This window comes from Orbicella franksi, chromosome 9 (genome assembly GCF_964199315.1).
Source record: "Orbicella franksi chromosome 9, jaOrbFran1.1, whole genome shotgun sequence".
NCBI classification, from domain to species: Eukaryota; Metazoa; Cnidaria; class Anthozoa; order Scleractinia; family Merulinidae; genus Orbicella; species Orbicella franksi.
Window position 1 is genome coordinate 27,312,819 of NC_138153.1, and position 19,686 is coordinate 27,332,504.

At 37.2% G+C, this 19,686-nt stretch overlaps 2 protein-coding genes across 2 annotated transcripts in view; both read right to left on the minus strand.

The window, feature by feature from the left end:
- The window catches only part of LOC145497159 (uncharacterized), a 171,838-nt gene that overhangs the window by 141,590 nt on the left and 10,562 nt on the right, over positions 1 to 19,686 (minus strand). The gene's annotated exons all lie outside the window — the stretch shown is intronic.
- On the minus strand, positions 1,290 to 19,271 carry LOC145497156 (V-type proton ATPase subunit S1-like). Its single transcript, XM_081476957.1, has 10 exons — positions 19,076 to 19,271; positions 17,694 to 17,817; positions 15,638 to 15,854; positions 14,606 to 14,693; positions 14,003 to 14,031; positions 13,789 to 13,874; positions 11,127 to 11,383; positions 9,960 to 10,007; positions 7,446 to 7,656; positions 1,290 to 3,385 (listed from the first exon to the last, which is right to left on the minus strand). Exons 1-10 carry the CDS (start codon positions 19,183 to 19,185, stop codon positions 3,179 to 3,181), a joined length of 1,377 nt encoding a protein of 458 aa, XP_081333083.1. The 5' UTR covers positions 19,186 to 19,271; the 3' UTR covers positions 1,290 to 3,178.

The window sequence follows — 19,686 nt, forward strand, 5'->3', positions numbered from 1 at the left end:
AAAAACTGTTCGATTTGATGTGCAAGCAAGCTGATTCTCTCGCGATCGATCAACGTAAAGTGTGTAAAGTGTGTCTAAGTGTGAGCGTTCTGTAAAGAAAAATGGCTGTAAAAAATTTACAAAGAAGCTTCAAAAAGAAAGAAGCAATTCACTTTCAAACCATAGAAGATCATAATGGTAACTTTCTCGCCGGATTAGAACGGAGAAAACTACAGAAAAAGTTCAAATTTCCCACCTCTGCGATGGCCGCCATTTCTCCTCTAGGAGAGGGTCTGGACTCGAGACAACATTGGCCTCGATATCGTGCCCAAGCGTCTTCAGCTGACCCCGCGGTTTCCTCGGGTAGAAACCCCGTTCACACCAACATGTTAAACATGTTTAAAAGTAGTTTAACTAAACAAGGTCAAAGATTAGTTGCTAGTGTTGTGTACACCCTACAACTTAACAGGGCAAAAACCTGTTAGGATTGACTTCTTGAAATGACTGCAAAGCATAATCGTCCAATTGGAAAAACCTAAAACTGATTTAATTAAACTAGTTTATTTGGTGTGAATGAGGTTTAAAAGGTCTCTTCTATATTGTTATGTAAATGTGTATAGTTTTCCGTGGACTGCTTATGCTTGAAGATGATTTAACTATTTTACCCATTTCTAAAGTATGAATGCTCAAAAAGTCTTCAAATTGTGAACTTTTTAATTGACTTTTTTTCGGACAAAAGCATTAGGCCATTTTACAGTTATGTAAACTGAAACTGGGCCTCCGCATGACAGCAGGGTTAGAGTAATTTTACATTTGAAAACAGGGGCAGATCCAGGATTTTTCTTAGGAGGGGTGCACCACTAGGGAATGGCATAACTAACTGGTGAGGTAACCAAATGTTAAAAGCAAATATGAAGAAGGCTTCATCTCAGGGGGGAGAGGTGTACAACCCCTACACCCTCCCCCTAGATCCACTCCTGGAAAAGTAACAAGCTTAAGGTTTGTATCACAGCAAAGGCAACTCTAGCTCACTTTCCTGGCATGATCACAAGGCATGGAAATATAAAATGGGTAATATCTGTAATATTAATGAGGTGGGTGCAATGGCAGGGCTTCATTGTATATTGACAAATCTCATTATATTTTCAATAACCAAATCCCAAATAGCCTGCATGGCAGGTCTCCCTCTCCTTTGAACACCTTCCACGCAGGCTAAATCCCAAGTAGTTAGCAAGGTTTGAGGGAAGCTGGCATCAAATAAAAACATGGGGAAATTAATCTTTTTTAAAGTAATTTTGAAGACCTACTGATCTGTTCAAATCAATAATTCTTTTATTTCCTTTACATTTTGTGTAACACACAGTTCTCAACTTAAATGAAATTACAAAAAGTCACATAGAAGACAGGTTGGAGAGACTTACAATACACCACAAAACTGGTCCTGTTTTACTACCCAAAAGGGGCGTAAAACCCCAGCCCCTTATTCTAAAATTTTACCACCCATTTGCATGTCCTCTGCACTATGCATGCACCACTATTTTATGGAAAAGAATGAACTGTTTGGTGGTCTTTGTTGTGAAGCAGAGGTATATCAGTACACTTGTGTATGAGGTGGGTCTCCATTCTGAAAAGAAAGGGACTGGAGAGAAAAAGTAGTGAAATAATTTTTGGCCTCAGACACCGAGTGCCTAAGCACCTCCCTCCCCCTTTCTCTGGATCGGCCACTTTTAAAGGATCATACATTGTAAAAATGTAAAGGGATCAGTGTTAACGTCACAAGAGTATTACAGGCATGTTTAAAACACGAAATGGCAAAATGACAAAATACTACAGTTAGCCTAAATAGCACTCTGGTTAGCTTCAATATCACTGACTTGAAGGTGGTTAGATCTCAATAATTGTTTGGGTTAACTGTATCAAACGTTGACTCTTACCAGTTAAGTGTTTTTTTTGTGATTTTGTGTCTTAAACATGCCCAAGTATTACCACAAGCCTAAACATCAGAGCATTTCAGAGATGCCAAAAACCCCAGTTCTTGACCTATTTAATTTATTTGAACTTTATATTTCTTCATTATGAAGGTGTATGTGATTATTGCGTCAATGGTAGTGAATTCAAAGCAGTCAAACATATTCCTATATTACTCAGTTGTCCAGTTATTGACTGGAAAGAAACTAGCTTTTGTTAAAAAAAAAATAAGTAAATGTAAATTACAATCTAGTTATCCAACCTCCTTATTCATACACTTGTCATTCAACATTCTGCCTAAAGCCTTAACTACAATGCAAGTTCAATTTATTACACCTCTCTGACCAGAAAGTATCAAACAACAACAACAAAAAACTGATACTAACAGTCATCTCACAAAGCAATAATGATTTTCCTTTCACATCCAAATTACCGTCCATTTAACAAAGCAATAGGTTGCCCAAATCAAAACAGTCCACTGCAAAAAGCTGCCAATCTATTGCCACTCGGGAATGCTTTTGATTAACATGCCACAACATAAAAGCAATTTCAATTGTATTATTTATCGGTTTTATTTGTTTTGAAAAATACCAGGTTGAGATAACAGAGTCAGCTATTACTATCGAGCAAAATGATGCTACATGTATTGAAAGAACAGTGTTGAACTGGCTCATCAGGTCTGAATTGAGGAATATGGGTCTCATCCTTTGGCAAGTTTATAGACCACACTGAAGACAAGGTCCATGAACTTGCCAAAACAACAACTTACAGCAATGGCAACAACTTGACCATATTTTCCCAGAATAAATGTCACACTGGTCCAGCAACATCTATACAAAGCACGACCTACATTTATCTAACACTGCGATTATCGCAGTTAACATTTATCTAACACTACCAAAACCATTATCGAGTAGCACAGGTGCGATGCTTTCATTGTGATAGTCATTAAGTCTAATTGACATATAGGCCATGTTCAATATATCAACATTCTAATATGGCTCCGAGGCTTTCAGGGCAAACTTCTACATTTAGTGGTGTTTTCTTTGTATCCAAATCTCTTTTGAGAATTGAGGGACAAAAGGAATTTACCAAATTTACAGTTTTGTCCAGAAAGCCTTAGAGCCATGTTAGAATTTTGATTATATCGCACATGGCCTATTGAAGAGTAATACACACTAGCCCCAGGCCCACCAAGAGGGCTTATTCTTGTTTAACCGGTTTAACCGGTTTAACCAGTTGGGACGTGGATGGCAGGTCCTTTAGGATCATCAAACCTATCCATAGTTGTCAGGCTGAACATGGCAAGCACACCAGTAAACAGGATGAGTATGAGAATCCCAGCTGTGATTAGACCCATGAAGATGGGAATGGTAAAGAAACCCACACAATCGTATGCATACTCAAAGGTACCATTATTGACATTGAAAGGTTGGACCTGCAAGAAATGGGCAACTCTTGTCAGTGAGGAAGCACTGAGCACAAGATAAACACTCTAGCCTGCAAAGCAAACCCTTCCTAAGTGAGAGAAGAGCTTTTTCCATGCTCTGGTTTGCTATTTTTGCACGGCCAGAATGTGGATGAACCTAAATTAAGAAATAGAAAACATGTACAGTGTTTCTATCGGGTTCTAGTACAAATCTACTAGCATTAGAACTATCACCAATGCCATTCAACAATTGGCTATGCTACTCACTATCTATTGATTGTAGATCGTGAGTAGCCTAGCAGTGTGCAGTTGTTATCGAAATGTGTGGAATGCCAGAACTGTCTTATGATACTTTTTTTTAATTATATTGGGTGGTTATGTCATTATATTTAGTACTTATGTTATTATATTCGGTGATTAACTCATTATACTCGGGGCTTATTCCATTATACTCGGTGCTCATGTCTTTATATGCAGTGCTGTCTTCATTATATTCGGTGCTTATTCCATTATATTCGGTGCCTTCCTCGTTATATTCAGTGCTTTCTTCGTTATATTCGGTGCTTTCTTAGTTATATTCAGTTCTAACTTTGTTTGGTGTTTTCTTCATTATTACGGGTGCTAACACTATTATATTCGGTGCTCTCTTCCTTATATTTGGTGCAAAGGCCATTATATTTGGTACTTCCTTGTTCGGGGCTTACTTCATTATATTCAGTGCTTACTTCATTATATTCGGTGCTTACTTAATTATATTCGGTGCTTACTTCATTATATTCGGTGCTTTCTTCGATATGATCGTCACCAGTCTTCGCAAGGGGCCATACAATTTGGAGGTAGTCTAGGGAAAGCCAGGAAAAATGGGTGTCATGAAAACTCAGACCCCGAAACCTCAGACCCCAAAAACTCAGACCCCTCGAAATTAAAAACTCAATTGTTATCACCTGAATTACTCTATGGCCACAATGGGGCGAGATGTTTATCTTCTCCGGTTTATGTTGTTGCGTCTATCAAATGGTGAAAAACAAATATTTAACTTCTCAGGTTTATCGCTGTCGTGTCGGTCAAACAGTGAAGAACTAACAAGGTTTAGAACAGCAGCCGACACTGTTTTTCAAAACAGACCTTTTTTATGCAATTGTAAGCGGCAAAAAAATGTGTTGTTCTCTGAAACATACTCGTTTGATCGCAATCTGCTTGTTGACTTTATGTTCGATCGACGCGACAACATAAACCGGAGAAGATAAACATCTCGCCCCATTGTGGCCATAGAGCAATTCAGGTGATAACAATTGAGTTTTTAATTTCGAGGGGTCTGAGTTTTTGGGGTCTGAGGTTTCGGGGTCTGAGTTTTCCCGTTTTTCCCGGCTTTCCCTAGACTACCTCCAAATTGTACGGCCCCTTGCGAAGCGGCAGGTTTCTTTCACAGGTCACAGGTCACAGGTCACAGGTCACAGGTCACAGGTCACAGGTCACAGGTCACACTCAAAACACTCAGTAAAACTCGCGATGTAACAATTACCCGAGATTCCCAAGAGGTTTATCGATGTTTCCATGCAACAAACCCTAACTTAAAATGTTTTACTGTATAATTTTAATGAAAAAAATTCTACGGGTGGTATATGTACGAAATGGGTTGAAATGTAGCTTTCAGACATGTAGTGTTAATATATTTTATCGTAATAAAATAATTCATTATGATAGCAAATTGAACTGTTTTCTTTCTCTCATTTTTTGAAATCTTTACAACGGGTATGTACTAAACAGAAACAAGAGGGTCCCCTATACCTCCTCTGAAAACAATTTCACGCATAAGTAATTGGCCTTTTCACGCATCACAAAAAATTCGAAAACAGTTTTACCTTCACAGAAAAAAAGAAGCAATCACTTTTCACGTAAACATGCAAAGGCTAAATCATGTGTCACATAAAAATACAAATTTTATCCACGTTTCTCAAAACATACAGAACCCTCCATTTTGATGCATCGAAATGCCGTGTGTGACACATCGTGACAGACTAGATTCTAGGCCCTCCTGGTTCACTGTCGCTGTGGTTAGTTTCTCAGTCTTCCAGCCGCAAGCGCGCGGAATGGGCAGGTTTTACATCTAGTTTCCCGCAAAAGTCGTTGGTTCACAAATCACATCTAAGTAAATGCATAGATAGATAGATAGATAGATAGATAGATAGATAAACTTTATTTAAACACGATAATAATTACAGCTAAAAGCTTGTGGGGTCGTGTATTTAAATTTAACTTAACTAAAAATTTAAAATTACGATTAAAATGTTTAGATTACGATTCCCAGATTTACAATAAAATTAATTATTTAATTAATTGCTAACTAGATCTATTACTAAGTTAATCTACTATATGATAATTCATAATTCACAGATCAGTGTAAGCCTCTTTCGTTTTCATGTTATATTGAAAGGCTACAAACAATTTATGTTTTCAACAGAAATAAGTCTTGGCTTTTGTTGGATCAATTTTTTTTTATTTCAGTGCTATAGCTGATTTCCCCTATGCGTTTTTTTTTTCAGAAAAGAGCCGTTATAGTTACACTTAGGACGCACTTGTGTGCATCTGTTTCATGACGTTTTGGCATATTTTTTGGTGACCTGTGACCTGTGACCTGTGAAAGAAACCTGCCGCTTGCGAAGACTGGTGACGATCATATCAAAGAAAGCACCGAATATAATGAAGTAAGCACTGAACATAATGAAGTAAGCACTGAACAAGGAAGTACCAAATATAATGGCCTTTGCACCGAATATAAGGAAGAGAGCACTGAATATAATAGTGTTAGCACCCGTAATAATGAAGAAAACACCAAACAAAGTTAGAACCGAATATAATGAAGAAAGCACCAAATATAATAAAAACAGCACCGAATATAATGAAAAAAGCACCTAATATAATGAAGAAAGCACCGAATGTAACAAGGGAAGCACCGAATATAATGGAATAAGCACCGAATATAATGAAGACAGCACTGCATATAAAGACATGAGCACCAAGTATAATGGAATAAGCACCAAGTATAATGGGTTAATCACTGAATATAATAACATAAGTACTAAATATAATGACATAACCACCCAATATAATAAAAAAAAGTATCATAAGACAGTTCTGGTGTTCCATAGAAATGAACGCCGATTCTTTCTATTTTCGAAGTGTCTGTGAAGACAATTTACATAAAGTTTTAATTGACTAGCAGATTTACACTAAAACAATTAATATATTATTTGCTCTTGATTTCTATGCGTGATAGATGACTCAGGCTGCTCCCTCGTCAACTTTCTCATGGTAGAAATCTTGAGCTCATAATCCAATTGTTTATAGAAACACAATTTTAAACCAGTGAGTGCAGTTAATTTCTTTGGGCTATTTTCTAATAGTTCACAATGATCTGTGTAGTTTCTTCCAATCTGAAAAATTGTGTGCACATAAGATCCAGCCCAAAACCAATATTGTTCCCAGAGGCTGCCTTGGTTTTGGTTGGCACCAATAAATTGAGACTTCTGGAAGAAACCTGAAGGTGACTCAGTATTAGTTCCCATGGCAACTCTCTCTATGCATGCATGCACGTTTAGAAACCATTAATGAACTAGAATGCGTAATAATAACTAAGAATATATTAATTAATATTTTAAGAAGAGGCCTCCAGTCACCTAATGGTGGTTTTCAGGAGGGGCCTCGAACAAATAAAGGTCTAAAATATTGCATTACTATAAAGGTTTAACACTAGATTAAGAATGCTACTGACTACAGAGTAACATTAACATGGTTTAGTAAAAACTATTTCAGCTTCTGTTTAAAAATCATTTTTGGCAGGAGTCTCTTGAGCTCACTCAGCAGTGAGGTCCAATCTGTAAAATTTTGCTTTATAATACGTTTTGTTTTCTTGGCCTGCTAACTTTGGGCACAATCAAACCAGACCCAGGATTCTCTGGACAAGGACGAGGAAATGGACAAGTGAATATATTAGAGATTGACCTCCCCACCCTTCATTTTTCAAGCCCTACTCACATTCCGCACTCACAATTCAACATAAAATTCTCACCTGAAAATGTTTAAAATTTAGGGAACTACCATTAGTCTTGAAGGTTACATTGATGCAACTGTACGAATACTCTGTTGGACCTTCCAGTGTGTCACTGCAGTTGTATGAAAACTTTCTTGTCATTTTTTCCCCTCCAAATTCTCCATCAATGTCCAAGCTGGCCTCCGTACAGGTCCAGTCACCGTCTGAATCATTGGCGTTGAAGGAAAAACTTGAAGAAATAATTCAAAGAAGCAACAAGATCAATAAGATTAATGGAAGGAAAAGATCTGATCTCTTTTCAGTCTGTATGCTAATTTTACTTCTAGTCAAAATACATGCACATAATATTCCTTGGTAACATTAGATTAACATGAAGACCCTGATGTTAATGTTGTAGGTCAGTTTGTTCTTTAAGTCAGAATGATTTCAACCCAGTTTAATTTGTTCCAAAGTTAAAGGAGGAGTCTAAGACCAAGAACTTATTAGACCAACAAATTTGAGCAAATTTGAGCAAATTTGTAATGATTGCTTGCTTGGCCTAGTGGATCAGATTAAGGTGGACTTCAAAGTCAGAGATCAGGTGTTCAAATCTAGGTGAGTACAAAATAAATATTAAAAAAATTATCTGGAGGGTTAGGGTTAAGGTTAGGGTTAGGAGTAAGGGAGGTTATTAAAAAAGTTATCTGGTGGGTTAGGGTTCAGGTTAGGAGTAGGGGGGTTAATATGAGATCCCGGCAGGGTAGGGTGGGGTCAGGAACTGAAGGGGGTGGCTGGTTTGCATCTCATTCTTTTTTAGAACCCCCCCAAAAAGTGAAAAAACTGGTTTGAAAAATTTAACCTAGGTTGAAACAAATTACAGTGTAATCTAGGCTGAAATCATTCTGACCTAAGGAACAAATTGAAATACAAATTCTCATTACTGGTCTCTGTAAATTTTTCCGTTATTAATATTAGTTTGGAGAATCAACGTTTTGAGCCCTAACGTCAACATAAATTAGAATTCTTACCAGTTGCAATGGATTTCCTATAAATACTACTCAGAAGAATTTGAATAAATAGGCCTGTACAGTCGAGCCTCGATTATCTGTACCTCGATTATCTGGATTTCTCGATAATCCAGACTTTTTCTCTAGTCCCAATTTTGTCATGGATATTTATTAGTCATGATCAAGATCTGTAGTAATATTCTTATTAAAACTATAGCATTAAAAAGTGCAGTCAAAAGCAAGTTTGTTTTGCTTTTAAAGAGCAAAAGCAGCACTCACATGCATCGTAACTAATAAAGAACACTTGAATGAGGTCTGATTGACTCAGAGTTGAGTGGTTCAAGATGTACTGTAGACCACATTGTTTTCCAAACGATTTGTAAAAGTGTTGTTTCACGATCAAATGTTGCTTTATTTAAACAGTTTTGTTCTTCATTGCGTTCGAAGAATGCAAACCTAATTTTGACCTGTGGCTTTCTAGAGTTGGTTGTCCTGGGCATGGTTATGTGCAGAAAAATCCACATTCCTGTACGGCCACCAAAATGGCCATCCCGCTTGATTTTCGCAGGGGCATGTCACGGCCAGTAAACTGGTACTGTTTGATGCTAAGACAGGTGATAAGACATGTGGCGAACATGTGAGTATGTAAGCAGGCCATGCGAGCTCATCTTTCTGTTGGATCTTTCTTTGACTTCTTTCCATTCAGTCGCTGTATGCTTCACTATTATGCGCTCTCAGCGTTAGATTTTGGAGAATTTAAACGCTTTGATGGAAGCATTTATCGAAATCTGAGGGAATTGTTTCTTGTCTATTTGGGATGTTAACCGTGGGAACAGCTACATTTTGATTGTACTTGTTAATTAGTTCCAGTCGTGACAGATAGCTCAGTCTTTATCCAGTCGAAATGTTATTGTTTGGAATTGGTGGAAAAGTACTCTGAGGGCAAGATCCAAAAGTCTACTTTATTCATCAGGGGAAATACTCCAAGTAGTTGCATGGAGTTTGTTTATGATAAATGAGCACTTGATTGCAAATGCTACAGCTTAAATTTGTGCTTCCAGCTTAGGATAATGTACATAATTTAAATATTCTATGAAATTTGTGCGTCTACAGTAACTGATGGTGTCATGGAACGTATCAACAAATCGTGACCTCTTCCCTAGCATGGACTTTGACACTATGCTTATCTGACTGTAAAATCTTGGTTGTGGCTGAAAAATGTTGATTTTAGCAGTAGACAAAGGTTGAAAGTCAGCTAGTGAAATCATTTATTTAAGGTATATATCTTAAAGTGAGGGCACTCTCATAATCTCTGATTACTGCTAGTTAATATTCATATTTTCGATTATCTGGACTCTCAATTTCATCTTGTCCCAATGGGTCTCGATAATTGAGGTTCGACTGTACATGCACATGTCTGTGTGAATGCAGTGTTAGTGGTCTTGACACACTGAGGTTGGGCACTGATCATTGTTCATTGCCCCCTTTCCCTTGTACTTCATCTACAATCACATCTTGTTAAGCAAGTTTACCATTTTAATCTTACCTGAGGTCTAATTTTTTAATCTGTGGTCCCTTGAAGCTAATTAAAATGCTATAAAAAGGAAAAAATAATCACATTGAAGTAATATACAGTATCAAACACGAATGACCACGTTTGACCACATTTCCAAACACCGAGGAGAGAGTTGAAAATACAGAGTATTTTTCAAGTTGGAAATACAGAGCATTTTTGATGAACTTCAAGGTGTTTGGAAATGTGGTCAAGCACTGTCTTGAGTGTTTGATATATCTTCTCAATCAAAACCAAAACTAAGGAGAAAATGGAGAAATGAAATCATAAAAATCTATGCTAATTAAGATCAGATATCCAAACACCATCACGGTCATGATTTCCTTAGTTTAAACTTGATGAATTATTAATGAGTTTGAGAATAATAGTTACAACATTGCAGGGCTTGTGAGTGTTTGAAGATGAAGAAAATTAAATATCTTAAAATTAACTCGACTAAAGAGAGAAAAGCAATAACAGTGACATGAATCTAATACTTGCTTCTAATGGAACCACTAAGGTAAGTAAATTTAACTCTAGATTAGATAAATCAGGTTAACAAATAGATTCCATGTTGTAGTGCATCTGTTCTGCATCATTAATTGATCACAGATGATGTCAAAATGTTGCAAAAACAAAAATATGACAGTGCTTTTGAGTTCTTCCACAGTTTTAAGCCGTTATTGTGATATGTAAGTATAATCTACATCTATGATCACAAGGTCGGAGCTAAAATTGCCTACAGCTGTGTGGCGTAGCCCCTTTAAATCTGCTGGGTGGGTGCATACATTGTTTTCTGTACATTAAGAAAGTCAGGCATCTTGCCCAAGAACACGACTTAAGGACCCGTATTCAAACCTAGCACTCTCGCGTTGAGTGCAACATGCTAGTAGTGTTAACCATTACAACACTTCACCTCTCACATGGGAAAAACAGATAGATAGAGATAGATAGATAGATAGTTGGTGCCAGTTTCCTCCCTTGCAGCCAGAGGCTGAATTGCGGAGGAACCAGAGAGGTGAAATCGGACGTCGGCATATGAAGGCACACTTTAAAGCCACTTCAGTCCATAAACATAAACAACTTCTTCTTTAAACAATAGTTCTATGCATAATTTGTATCTCCTCCCAAAATATCAACGTACAGTAATTGCAGACATACCTGTCAGAAGTATTTTGACACTCTGAAGAAACAGTATATGTCATTTTTGTATCATTCAAGACATCAAAAGACACATTATTCGTTTCAAAGGTAAACCCCTTAGAGTACAGTAAGATGCAGTCACTGCTAGCAAACAAACTGCCATTAACAGGAAGGGCATTGGCATCTACAGCAGAGTTATTTTCTTCTAGTGCTCGGCGCAGTCGGTCGTGAGCCATGGCAGACCTTTCCTCTGACAGCTTTCTTTCATAAATGGCCTTGAATGTAAGCAATTGGTTCCTGTATTAGTATTAGCATAACATGTGTGGAATTGCCCTTCTTAGATTTATTCTGAGGACAGAACTTAGGCAGATGGACACTGTAGGTAGACGATACAGATAACGAACCCCACAGTTCAAATGGACAGTTTAATCATTGTGCACATAAGTGCGTGTGAGTGAGTGAGTGAGTGAGTGAGTGGGTATGCTGTGAGTCCAACAGGATTTAACTCTTCAGAATAAAACGTCAGACGCTCAGAACAAGTTAAATGCCAGCAAAACACAGTAGAAACTGGAGAAAACTTAACTGCCAGCCACCAAACAAGTACTGGTGGAAAAAATGTACACTGTGCATAACGATGACACGTTAAGTGCTATTGAGTAGATTACGCAATCCCCAGAGGTAATGCAATAACGTGAAATAAAAACAAGGAAAATTCTAGTAGCTACAGACACAGGCTATTAATATCCCATCATCTGTCACATGGCTAATTTAAATGATTAACATCATTTAAGACATTTTAATAATAACTGCGCATGTGATATGTGTATACAAGGCTGTTGCCTAAGGAAATTTTTAAGGCGCCCTTTGGGCTTCTTCCACCAAAAGTTAGGAGCCCAAGCCACTTTTTTAGGAGCCCAAATAAAATTCTCCGTGGTCAATCCGGGGGGGTGGGGGGTGGGGGGGGGTTGGGGAGGTTGAGGAAGATGGCGGGGGGTTAATTGTGGAAATTTTGGGGAGGGGTCCTGGGGCAGAGATTTTCCATGAGACACTAATATGGTCTAATATCAATCAAATTTTATAAATAAAGCATTTAGCAAAGTGATCAGGTCATGACTGAGAAAGAATACTATTTCTGGTCAAACTCAATTATTGGTGTATCCATGCAGGTGCTGCAGCTTTTTTTATAAAAATTTATATTGCTGCTTTTGTTTTTGAGTTTTGCAATTCTATTTTAAAAAGACGAAATACGTTGTACAAATCATGAAATGCAAGCCACAAATGAAAACAAACAAAAATGAAAGAGACATTTGGGGGGGGGGGGGGGGGTTTGAATTTGGCCTCACTGAAATGTGCGTTCCTTCCCCAGGCTTGGGACATTAGTATAAACTAAAGGTGATTTTGAGGTAGCATTACAGTAATATTGGCCACTTCTTTGGAGAAAATAAATTCTTGTATATTGGGCGGGGTCGCGACAATTGATTTGATAATTTAAAATATAGAACCCTAGTATGCAAAGAGAATTGCAATGATGTGTTCTTTTTGGTGGCTAGTTACTTGAATTATCCTTTCAGAACCTAAAGAAATTCATTCAGTACATCTAAGTGAAGTTTTCTGAAGTATCAGACAAATATTTAGACACATTTATCTTTTTTCAACTGTAAATATAATGTCAGCAGGATCATCACTCCAATTCCAAAAATATTTGTTATCAAAGTAGTTAATTTGCAACTCGGAATCAGTAAGGCATCAATAGAGACACAATCCATTTGGCATACATGCTTTACAGTTATTCAATACTGAGCTTGCAATGCATTATAGGGCGATTTTCAAACATGGCTGTTTTCGGCTGTTTCGTGAGTGGACAGAGACTTTGTTGCCGTGCTTTTGCCCAGATTTCTGGTGATAAAAGCAAAACAGGACCAGAGTAGCTGTTGTTTTCCGTTTAATTTATTGTGTGAACGATTTTTGACCAATTTCATGAGAAGATTGAAGTAATCGAACATATTACATGGGAAACAAAACTCCATGTTTAGGCGCCCACTCGGGCTCCTTGAAGAAAACTTTAGTTGCCCGCACTCGTAACTTAGGCGCCTCAGGCGACCGGGCGCCCGTTAGGCAGCAGCCTTGGATTATATGTAGTACGTGAGTTTGTTCCGAGACATCTTGACTTCCGAGATTGCGAGACCGACGGTACATAGACGAACACAAACACTTCAAAGTATTTTAAATGAGAACTCGAGACATTCAAGTTGTAAAATTATGTTCAGACATTCATTTATAAAAAACAAACTTGAAAACAAGCAAACAAATTGGTACTTTAAGACTTTCTTAGCCTTGCAAGATATCGAGAAAGTGAGATAGCTTTGTGAAAAAACTGAGACTGAGAGACGCACATAACTGCTAAAAAAAAGACTGAGACCCATGAAATTTGATGAATATTTTATGGCTTTTAAAAGAACCATTCAGCACCCCGAATGGCGGCCAGATACTTTTGACAAACCTGATGGAAACCCTAAAAATTTACCATCATTTCTAACTGGGCAAAGAGAAGTGTTATACGAGTAAAGTATCATGAACAATAACACAGCTCAAAACCCCTTAGTTCACTGTCCTTTTAACAATTTAGTCAAATGTACACTGTACCTGGAAATAGGTGAAATAAACTTATTCACACCCTCACCTCACTAGGGGCTGCTGCAGTCAACAAACAAGAATATGGCAAACCAGTTGATGAGATTTGATGAGTTACTGAACCAACCAACTTGTCTACAAAGAAACAGTACAAACAGTACATGAATTCAATTTTAATTTCCTCACAATTTCATTGCAATTGCCTTGGAAATCTGACAACAATAAAATACTAATGATGGATACAAATTTCATTTTAGACTTACCATTTTGTGTGAAAATCTCTGCAGGGGTGCTAAATAGTTAATAAGGAAAAATATAATATCAATATATTGCAGTAATTAATATAAGCAGTTGGCAAAATGATTCAGGAGAAATGTTAACTGTCAAGTGTTTCAAAACTTTTCCATAGTCAGATTAGTTTCTACTTGCAAAATGTAAACACTACAGCATGTATCATCGGCAAAAATTTGTAGATACAAGTAGATTATAGGAAGTGACCTATAATAATATTGGAGCCTAAATGAAAATTGTGCAAATGCAGAAATTGCAGAGAGAGTACACAATTCTAAAGAGTGTTTTCACTCACGTGGCAAGCTGCCATGCAAATTTACTGTAACAAAAGAAAGTAATTACATAAGAAAAGAGTTCAAGTTCCACATGATTGGTTTGAGACACCAATGTTCGTAGTTGTTGTTTCATTGTTTTAACACACCAATATGGCTGCTGTGATGTCATGTGAAACCACTCTGTAATGTTTAGGACACTCAATCATTAAGACTTGTTTAATCTTCTTATGCCAACAACTTAAAGTAAATTAAGTAAAAGTTATTAAGTTGAACACACCAACAATAAGAAGCCAAACAAACCTTGAAGAAGCTGGAAGCAAATGGAATATAAATACATTAGTCTTTTCCCGGTCCAATGAAAACTTGGAAATATCAAACTTGTCAGATTCTACCAGGAACAAAAGAGGACAACATGTCAACAAAACAACACTCAAACCTTGGGGTCACATACATGTAGTAGCTCTCAAAAGGTCTCACATAAATGGCTTCATATGCTTTGAGAGAACAATAGAACAAACAACAGAAACAATGCCCCCTAGCCCCAAAACAATAACAGCTGCTAACAAGCAAAAGAATTACTTGTACAAGCTTACGAGAGCTGTTACACTTCTGAAACCTTCTAAAATAACTTGGACATTGCAGTGTTAAGGGGAAGTGTCCCCAAAATACAATGTTAATTTAAGACAAAATAATCACATCAGGGACCAAAACCACTGCTCCTAATTCATGCATTGTCCTATGACTTGCATGAAGCTGATTTAGCATTTTTTAAACAAGTTTATTTGCATTTTCCTTGATTTCAGAATATCATTGATAATGAATATGACAGATAAGGAAGAGGTTCATACAGGGGAGTCTATGGCATGCTTCATGAACGAAAACAAATAGAGGATCATGGATCACAGATATAAAAATTTCGTTTTCCTGAATCACAAAAATAAGCAAGTAAGATTCTCATTTTAATAACCTGTTCTTACACTAGAAGGAGTGTTTGAAGAAAGAAAAATTGTTAAAGGCTAAGTCAAGGCTCCATATTGCAAATCGCATGTCTAAGTCACTCTTGATAGATGACTCTAACCATTTGGAGGATCTGTGCCTCAAAATCACATAGAATTGAGTGGTGAAATCACAAATATTGCTGAATAATTCAAGTTCTTTACGGGTCACACAAAACCTTCAGGCCACGGATCACAAAGAATAATTTCCTACATTCATGTTTCACGGAAAATAAAATCAGCTAATCACACATCACGAGAATACCCCTGTATGACCCTCAAGGAAAAACTCAAAATCTAAACATTCAAATTTAAAATTAATTCCAATTTAAGTTACCATCTGGGTTAAACTCCTTGACCAAGCCATTAGCCAACCTCCTGATCAGCTGTACTAGTTCATCAGACTTTCCACCAGAAGATGATGACACTTCTACTGATGGAAGAACAGCTGATGAGTTGGCAGTTTCCATAGCAGCTAGAAGATTGGAAAAAGCAGCTCCATGGTTTCCAGGGCTGTATGCATCACCATAGTGACTTATATCATCTATACTCAGCTAGAGAAAAAAAAATAGCAGAAATAATATTAGCAGTGTGTAGCTAGAAAATGCTGTGGAGAAGCTAAGTACAAGTCAAGTCCATGACATATTTTTGTTTAAAAGTTTGCGTGATTCATAAGTATATTTGATATTCACTATGCACATTTTTCTACTTGTTTACCTTTTCACTTGTTGGTACATGTACATGTCAATAACCAACTGAAAAGCTCAACCCTTTAAGCCCCGGAGAAAAACCTTATTTTTTTAAAATTATAACAGTAGATCGAAAGACCACAAGTAATATACCAGTTGAAAGGTATTGTTTGGGGTATGTCCTAAGTCACCACAACAGACATACAAGATGTCACAAATTGAATTGAGGAGTCTACAAAGTAAAAAAATGAAAACGTTCAAAAATACCTTATTCCTTGTATATACTGGGTATACCCCTAAACAATAGCTTAATGTGCAGCTCTGGGTGTGCAGATTTTTATCAGATATTCATGTAGCCGTAAAATTGTAACGCGTAAAAGTTTCAAAAACTTGAGGGGTGGTTAATCAACTCTGATTCAGGAGGGGGGTATGATTTTATACTTTCAATGTGAAGATCTCTCGAAGATCCTTTTGGCCTCCAAAATTGAAATGAATTGGCCAAATATTAAGCTTATTATAACATTTTGTGCCATATGGCACTAAGCTAATTTTGGTCCTTGAGCATATCTTAATTTGGCGTTGGTTTTACAATTTTTTGTTTTTTGTTTTTTCACTGCTATATTTTCCTTATTAAAAGTGCAAATTAATAATAAAAATTTTGAATTGTAAGTACAGTAGCTCTCAATGACAAAGAAGACCTCAATGTCACATTTTTTTGTTGATGAAAAGTATTTTTTATTGTAAGTGATCTGAACTTTAGGTACAATGTACAGCAGTGGCATTTGACCGCTTGGCAAAAGTCCTTTATTATCATATGGTTCCCCTTACTAGAGTCCAAGCAAGACATTTCACTGGTTAGAAAATAACAATATTGCTCATTCAGAGATGTTTGTAAAAAATAGGTAATATTAAGTCCTCGGTATGACAACTGAGGTAGACTTTATTTGAAGCTGAGTGAACTGTTTCTTTTGATTAGACTTATTTTTAGAATTCCCAAAACAACAAATCTCCTTACATTTCATTTGATGCTAATTCTGAGAATTTGGAGATATATCAAGGCAATGTGTCTAAATAGGCGATTTTGAATTTTATCATCACCTCACCCTGTAAAGAAAGTCCTGTTTGTCAGATTACCTCAAGGCTAGTGGACTTTCCAGCTGGGCTGGTGCTTTCTGTCCATCACTTAAGGGCAAGTGAAGTTTCTTAACAACACTTTTAAGGAAATTGAAATGACACACTAGATGAACTCTTTAGTGCATCACAGTGGCCGCATGGTTTCAAGGCTCATTTCTGGATTGAGCAGTCCGGGTTCGAGCCCTGGCAGGGGACATTGCACTTTGTTCTTGGGCAAGACACTTTACTCTCACAGTGTCTCTCTCCACCCAGATGTATAACTGGGTACCGGAGACCTTAATGCTGAGGGTAACACTCAATGGACTAACATCCCATCCAAGGGGGAGTAGAAATACTCCAAGTCACTTCATGCTGGCTACAAAAAATGGGATAAGCTTCGGCCTGATGAGCCACTTAGCTTGAATGCAGATTTTTTTTTTATATCATAGAGCTTGTCGAAAAATTTGTTTTCTTTGCACCCTACACCGGCCTGCTTGATAATGTACATTTTGTTGCATGGCTAATGAACATGTGAAGAGAAATTCTGCGATGATCAGTATCACATCCTACCATTCGTAAATAGCTACTTACCCTGTCCTGAAGAAACACACCAACGATTTGAGGTGTGTGGAATAGTTTATTTAAGTATTTCTCTTGGAAATCTCTTCCTTTTATTGTGTGTCCCGCTAGCACTGGATCAGCAGTATTTACTTCACTATTGGTGAGAAAATAAAGAAACATTTTGGGGTTTATTGTATTTTCCAAACACAAAACGTTTTAGACATGATGATGGAGGCCAATGCAGCCATAACACTACTGCAAAATACCTGAAAAAATTTTCAGGCTTTGAATGGGATTCAAACCCATAACCTTTGCATTACCAGTGCAATGCTCTACCAACTGAGCTATTAAAGCCACTTGAGAGTGGTTGTGTGTGGGTTTGGAACTTTATGTTCAGTGGACGTAATACTCAACTCAAGAATATGAATTCCATGGTAATAGATGTCCTTCAGTATTGTACCAGTAACGTAAAGGTCGTGGGTTTAAATCCTGTTCAAAGCCTAAAAATCTTTTCAGGTATTTTTTTCCAGTAGTGTTATGACTGCATTTGCATCTATCATCATTTCTACACTTAATTGCTACTTTTGGACACCTATTACTCCAAAACCTTTTTGTTTTTGTAAATATACACCATGTCAACACATTTGAAAGCTTTTACTGTTCATAACAATTTGTCTTTAAGCCTATAACAAGCGTAAGTAACCGTGGCTATAAAGAAAAGTCTTGACTATATATATGTACATGCGTGCATGCCACAGACTAGTGAAAATTCAGATTTGGCTGATAGGTTTTACATTTCCACACGCCTGTTTGGCTAATGAAAAAAAAACAAAGCAGCTATTGATATAGTATTTGATGAAAATAAAGCTTGGCATAGCTACTAGTTACAATTGCAAATGAGAAAGCTAAACACAATGGGCATGACAACAAGGAGATATCTCAAATTATTTAAGTTCACTTCTTCATTACCGACAGTTAGTTTCAATTCCAGATCTTGTGGGATGTAGTGGGTATACAAAAATGAAAAATACTGTACCAAAACAGCCTAACTAGTGGGAAATCTGGCTAGCAAAACATAGTTATGGATAGTAAAATCTGACGTGACACTAGCCAGTAAGAATCGTCATTTCGAAGGAGAGCAAGTGTTTTGGAAAATATTAAAATAGTAGTAGTTGGCCAATAAGTTAAATCACAAAAGAACGCATAAACTAAGATACTTGACAATATGATCTGCTTAAAAGCTCTATCGTGTATCAGCCTGTTCCCAAACAATTTTGCTTTCCTTCAAAAAACAGCTGTCTTATAAAATGAAATTAAACTGTCAGGTTTTGAACTATCCCAAGAAATTCTATCGAACAACTTTAGGGAAACCCTGCGACTTACCGTAAAAGAATGGAGCCAATAATACTTACCTATTTCTAGACCATATAAAAACAGGAACTGAAAAGATTGAGTCCGTGTAAGAACACACTAAAAGTGAAATAAAAACGCACAATAACAAGAAATGGGACGAGGCCGCCATCTTGCTTCACCAATCGAAGGCACGTGATCATATTACCTAATACTTAATCACCATACATGAAGAACTAACCTACCATGTAAACACTGCCGCTGACCAAATCGACGTCACTGCGGGATTATCGGGGGAGGGGTGGAGAGGGTAGAAAACTTTACCTAGTAGACAGTTTTTCAGAAGACGTATTAGTATGTAGGTAATTGTAATTTGTTTACCCACGGAACACTAAGGAGTTCACAAGAACTCGTTCAGAAATGCCCGTGCATTCCAGGATCGAATTAGAATTTGAAAATGTTGGTTTTTGAGGAAAGGGGAAAACCGGAGTACCCGGGAAAAAACCTCTCGGAGCAGAGTAGAGAACCAACAACAAACTCAACCCACATATGACGCCGGGTCTGGGAATCGAACCCGGGACACACTGGTGGGAGGCGAGCGCGAAAAAATGCTGTATAACTTTGAGACAGTACTTGACACTTGTGCCTACTTTACATACATCATGCTACAACT

Bases quoted from the DNA above. Each gene is read 5' to 3' on its own strand.
- LOC145497156 (XM_081476957.1), bottom strand. From the start codon at position 19,185: ATGGCGGCCTCGTCCCATTTCTTGTTATTGTGCGTTTTTATTTCACTT. The intron at 17,818-19,075 runs GTAAGTATTATT...TCTCACCAATAG, and splicing joins TTTATATGGTCTAGAAATAG to TGAAGTAAATACTGCTGATC. The intron at 10,008-11,126 runs GTATGTCTGCAA...TCCTTTTTATAG, and splicing joins TGTCAAAATACTTCTGACAG to CATTTTAATTAGCTTCAAGG.